At 42.4% G+C, this 6,036-nt stretch overlaps 1 protein-coding gene across 1 annotated transcript; it reads right to left on the bottom strand.

Moving 5' to 3' along the window:
- Positions 1-2,528: 2,528 nt before the first annotated feature.
- On the bottom strand, positions 2,529-3,557 carry LOC141718750 (uncharacterized). Its single transcript, XM_074521132.1, has 2 exons — positions 3,408-3,557; positions 2,529-3,212 (listed from the first exon to the last, which is right to left on the bottom strand). The coding sequence occupies exons 1-2, from the start codon at positions 3,555-3,557 to the stop codon at positions 2,529-2,531; spliced, it is 834 nt and encodes a 277-aa protein (XP_074377233.1).
- Positions 3,558-6,036: the final 2,479 nt, after the last annotated feature.

Genomic DNA, 6,036 nt, shown 5'->3' with positions numbered 1-6,036 from the left:
CTCTTCTTCCCTGCAGACTTTGTCATTTTGAATTTCGAGGAAGATAAGAAGATCCTCATAATCTTGGGAAGACCCTTCTTGGCTACCGGCCGTACCTGATAGATGTGCAAAAAGGTGAACTTACTATGAGGGTGCAGGATCAGGATGTGACATTCAATGTATTCAAAGCAATGAAATTCCCTACAGAAGATGAGGAGTGCTTAAAGGTGGATTTGATTGATTCTGCGGTAACTTCAGAACTTGATCATATGCTAATGTCTAACGCATTAGAGAAAGCCTTAGTAGGGGAGTTTGACAGTGATGATGAGGATGGCAATGAGCAACTACAATATCTAAATGCTTCTCCTTGGAGACGAAAGCTAGACATGCCATTTGAATCTCTTGGTACTTCTGATCTCAAGAATGCTGAAGGAAAGCTCAAACCATCTATTGAGGAAGTACCTACTTTGGAGCTTAAACCATTGCCTGAACACTTGAGGTATGCCTTTTTAGGTGATGCATCTACTTTACATGTCATTATTGCATCTGACCTTTCAGGTAGTGAGGAGGACAAGCTCTTGAAGATTTTGAGAGAATTCAAATCGGCTATTGGATGGACTATAGCAGATATCAAAGGGATCAGCCCTTCGTACTGCATGCATAAAATTCTGCTAGAAGAAGGTAGTAAGCCAACTGTTGAGCAACAGCGACGACTTAATCCTATCATGAAAGAAGTGGTGAAGAAAGAAATTCTGAAGTGGCTGGATGCAGGAATCATATATCCTATTTCTGACAGTTCTTGGGTGAGCCCCGTGCAATGTGTACCGAAGAAAGGAGGTATTACTGTGGTAGAAAATGAGAAGAACGAGCTCATCCCCATTCGAACAGTTACATGATGGAGGGTATGCATGGATTACAGAAAGTTGAACAAGGTCACGAGAAAGGATCACTCCCCTCTTCCATTTATTGATCAGATACTTGACAGGTTGGCCGGTCATGAGTATTATCTAAACCTAAACAATGTATTGCAGAATATTGAATAGACCAGAAGGTTGCCAGAGAACGTTTGTATTGGCTCTATTATTTCTGAATGAGAGATACAACTATTATAAGAAGCATACTCCTACTAGGAAACTGCAAAACTAACAGCTATTCTTTTGCACACGATCAGATGTGCTCCTATACTCATGCAACAGCTACTTGACTTATTCTCCTTCCTAACAATGTGCTGAAAACTAAATAAAACAAATACAAATAAATCAACATTTAAATTTAAATAAACTTTGAGATTAACTTCAACATTCTCCCCCTTAATCTCAAAGTTGTCTTCCCAGATTCTTGACGCCCAGTAGCTGTCTCATTTTCTCGAACCTGTTAGTCACCATGGCTTTTGTCAGTACATCAGCTCTCTGTTCACTGCTGCACACATGCTTTAGAATTACTTCTCCTCTTTCCACACATTCCCTTATAAAATGAAAACGTATATCAATATGCTTGCTCCTCCCATGAAACATCGGATTTTTCGCCAGGTCTATAGCACTTCGATTGTCTATACACAGAGTCACGGGGCCAATTGCTTTAGAGGTGATTCGATTCAGAATGTTTCTCAGCCATATACCTTGGCATGCAGCTGCTGTGGCGGCCATAAATTCGGCCTCACACGAAGAAAGTGCAACACACTTCTGCTTTTGTGATACCCAAGTAATGGCACTTTCATTTAGGTAAAAGATCATACCTCCTGTGCTTCGCCTGTCGTCCATTTGACCTCCCAAATCGCTGTCTGAGAACCCCGTGAGAATGTTGTTGCCACTGTCTTTGGAATACACCAGGCCGTACTGCATTGTTCCCTTTATGTACCTGAGAATCCTCTTGACAGCGTCCAGGTGTTTCTTTGTGGGCTTTTCCATAAAACGACTTACTATACCCACTGAAAATGCTATGTCTGGTCGTGTATGAACCAGATAGCGAAGCCCACCTACCATACTTTTATAATCAGTAGCATTTACCAGTTGTCCGGATTCATCACGATTGAGCTGTTCCTTTGGGTCCATCGGATACTTTGTTGGATTACATTCTGCCATCCCAGATTTTTCAAGAATTTTCCGTGCATATCCTCCTTGCTTTAACTCAATAAATCCTTTTCTTTGCACGACCTCAATTCCCAAATAATAACTCAGCTTGCCCAAGTCACTCATCTCAAACCTTGCTTTCATCTGTGACTTGAACTCCTCTATGACATCTATGGAGGTACCTGTGATTAACAGGTCGTCCATGTATACTGCAACTACCAGTTTATTAGCTCCCTCCTTACGTGTATACACGGCGTGCTCGTAAGGGCAACGAATAAAGCCCAGCTCCAACAGGCAAGCATTCAGCTTTGCGTACCAAGCACGTGGTGCCTGACGAAGCCCTTACAGGGCCTTTGCCAATTTATACACCAGGTGCTCCTGTCCCCTTTTCACAAATCCCTCTGGCTGTGCAACATACACATCCTCCATTATGTCTCCATTTAAAAAGGCCGTTTTGACGTCTAGATGGTGAACTTCCCATTATTCTTTGGCTGCCAAGGCTAACAATAGTCTCACTATTTCTATGTGAGTAACAGGTGCGTAGACTTCGTCAAAATCAATTCCATGCTCTTGCACGTAACCCTTCGCGACAAGTCGAGCTTTGTGTTTCACGACCTTCCCATTTGCATCCTTTTTGAGCTTGTAAATCCACTTCAAGCCTATGATTTTCTGGTCGGGTGGTAATTCCATGAGTCTCCATGTCTCGTTTGCTTCGATGGAATTCATCTCCTGCTTCATTGCATCTCTCCATTTTACATCTTTTACAGCTTGTGCATAGTTGACGGGCTCATCAATGCCCATAAGATGCAACTCTTCATCGTCCAATGTCTGATATATGCTCCTGATTGACCTGAACTTCTTTGGAGTAGTGTTGTCATCATAGTTGTCCCGGTTAACAATATTTGTAGAGGATTGCTCTGCATAACTGGGAGTTTCTGCTTGTGTCTGCAACTCTGACGTCTGAGGAGATGTACCTGTTCTCCCTTGGCCACTGTTCTCACCACTGCTTTCACCATGAATTTCAGATTGTGGACTGTAGTCATAGTCATCAGAGTTTGCAGGTTCGTGAACGTCTGAGTGTGCTTCTTCGTTTGTGTCAAATAATTCCGGTACTGAGAATGTCTCTTGCACATCTTCTCCTTCTAACAGTGAGTCCCAAGGCCACTATTTGGTTTCCTCGAAAATTACATCCCGACTAACCTGAATTTTGTTATCCACTGGGTTGTATAGTCTGTATCCTTTCATTCCTGGTTCACGCCCCAGATTCACCATTCTTTTACTTCGATCGTCAAGTTTGGTGTTATGAACACTTGGCGTTTTGACATGTGCCAAGCATCCAAATACACGTATATGACTCACCTCTGGTTTCTTGCTTTCCCACACTTCATATGGAGTTTGATTCGTCAAAGCTCGTGTTAGAAGTCTGTTAAAAATATATATGGCATTTCTGACTCCTTCAGCCCATAGCTTTGGTGGTAGCTTCATCTCCTTTAGGCTACTTCTAGTCATCTCCACAATAGTTCTGTTACGACGCTCTACAACCCCGTTTTGTTGGGGTGTGTAGGGAGTCGTGTAGTTCCTTTAAATCCCAGCTCCCTCACAGTACTCCTTGAATTCATTGGAATTAAATTCACCACCTCTGTCGGTTCGAAACATTTTGATTCTTTTCCCGGATTCATTCTCAACCATTACTCTAAATTTCTTGAATGCTTGAAGCGCTTCGTCCTTGCTTCGAAAAAAGTAGACCCACATATACCTGCTGTAGTCATCCACTAAAAGAAAGAAATATTTGTACCCGGAGTTGGTGGTGGGAGAGATCGGACCGCACAGATCGCCATGAATGAGTTCGAGTGCCTTGCTAGCACTGAACTTAGCTTTGTGAGGAAAGGATTTTCTGGTCTGCTTTCCCATGAGACACCCATCACAAACCTGAGTCAGGCTTAGAGTTCTTGGCATTCCTTCAACCATCTGAAATTTTGACATGAGGGACATAGCCTGGTAGTTGACGTGCCCAAGACGGGCATGCCAAAGCTTTGATATCTCTTCTGCCTTTGTCATCATACATTCATGTTTGTTCGTGTCAATGATGATTTTGTAGAGACGATTTGGAGATCTCTTAACTTTCATCATCAAACGGTCTTTATCATCGAACACCCTCAAAAACTCCCCTTTTAGCTCCACTCTATTTCCTGTTTCAGACAATTGCCCCAACGATATGATATTACTTTGTAAACATGGAATATAGTATACCTCGTTTAATTGTTTCTCTTCACCATTTTTGTACAGCATCTGAACCGTTCCCTTTCCCTTTATTTCCACCACTGAACCATCTCCAAACCGAACTTGGCCAGAGATACTGTCATCCAGCTCAATGAATTTGTTTCTTGCACCCGTCATATGATTACTCGCGCCGTTATCAAGGTACCAGACATTTGATTCACGTGCTCCTTCTCCGTTTCTAGATAGCTGATTAGCGTAAACATTGTCCTCATTCAGCAACAGACCTGATTTTTCATGTTTGGCCAAGAGCAAGGCAGGTTCATCGTCGTCTACAGCAGCCATGTTCGCCTCCAGCTCCTGGGTTCCTCTGGTCCTCCGTGGTTTTCTGCACTCTGAGGCAAAATGGCCATAGACATTGCAGTTATAGCACTTGGTGCTTTTGTCGATTTTTCCACGACCTCATGGCTTCACAGTCCTCTCTCCACCACTGTTCCGTTTCATCCATTCTTCTCGTGTGAGTAATAATTTCTTTTCACCTCCTTCACGTCTCATCCATTCTTCTTCCGTTAACATGAGTTGTTGTTCCTTGACATCTGTCTTTCCCTTAATCTGTTCTTCATGTGCCTTGAGTGACCCTACAGCCTCCTCCACTGTCATAGTCTCCATATCCCCAAATTGCTCCAAGGTGGAGGTTATCTGCACGAATTTTGCAGGGACCGCACGAAGTAATTTTTTGACTACGTACGATTCCTCCATCACTTCTCCTAGTGCCCGAATATTTGTGACTAACCCATTCATTCTCAGGTGAAAGTCCTCAACCTGTTCGTTGTCTTTCATGCTTAACATTTCAAATTCAGATTTTAATGTCTGAACTCGAGCTTTCTTAGCTTTGAAGCCCCTTGGCAAAGCGTCTTAATCATGTCCCATGACTCCTTCGCTGTCTTCTTATTGGCAATTGAAAGTAGCACGTCTTCAGGAATGCCCTGGTAGATCATTGCTAGTGCCACCTTGTCAATCTTCTCCTCCGCAGCAACTTTGGGATCACTTGGCTCAATTGCATACCACACTCCCTGGGCTTGCATTACGACCTTCATCTTAAGTGCCCACGCTGTATAATTGCTCCTCGCTAGCAATGGGTAACTTAAGCCATATGAGCCTCCTATCTTGAGTTTGTTTGCGTCTTTCGCATCCATCTCAGTGTTTATACGTCAGTCAATACCTCCTTGGCTCTGATACCACTTCTAAACCTAAACAATGTATTGCAGAATATTGAATAGACCAGAAGGTTGCCAGAGAACGTTTGTATTGGCTCTATTATTTCTGAATGAGAGATACAACTATTATAAGAAGCATACTCCTACTATGAAACTGCAAAACTAACAGCTATTCTTTTGCACACGATCAGATGTGCTCCTATACTCATGTAACAGCTACTTGACTTATTCTCCTTCCTAACAACGTGCTGAAAACTAAATAAAACAAATACAAATAAATCAACATTTAAATTTAAATAAACTTTGAGATTAACTTCAACATATTATTGTCTTCTGGATGGTTATTCAGGGTATAATCAGATTTTCATTGCACCAGAGGATCAAGAAAAGACAACCTTCACTTGTCCATTTGGTACGTTCGCTTTTCGCAGAGTTTCATTTGGCTTATGTGGCGCACCTGCCACTTTTCAGAGATGTATGATGGCTATATTCTCTGATATGATTGGAAATAATGTCGAAGTGTTCATGGACGACTTCTCCGTCTTTGGACATTC

Source organism: Apium graveolens, chromosome 4 (assembly GCF_009905375.1).
Source record: "Apium graveolens cultivar Ventura chromosome 4, ASM990537v1, whole genome shotgun sequence".
In the NCBI taxonomy this organism is placed as follows: Eukaryota; Viridiplantae; Streptophyta; class Magnoliopsida; order Apiales; family Apiaceae; genus Apium; species Apium graveolens.
This window is presented reverse-complemented; position numbering and strand designations above follow the sequence as displayed.

Excerpts from the sequence above, each read along its gene's own strand:
- LOC141718750 (XM_074521132.1), bottom strand. The coding sequence starts at position 3,557 with ATGACTAGAAGTAGCCTAAAGGAGATGAAGCTACCACCAAAGCTATGG. Across the intron at positions 3,213-3,407 it reads GGGAAAGCAAGAAACCAGAG|TGGCCTTGGGACTCACTGTT; the intron begins GTGAGTCATATA and ends GAAACCAAATAG.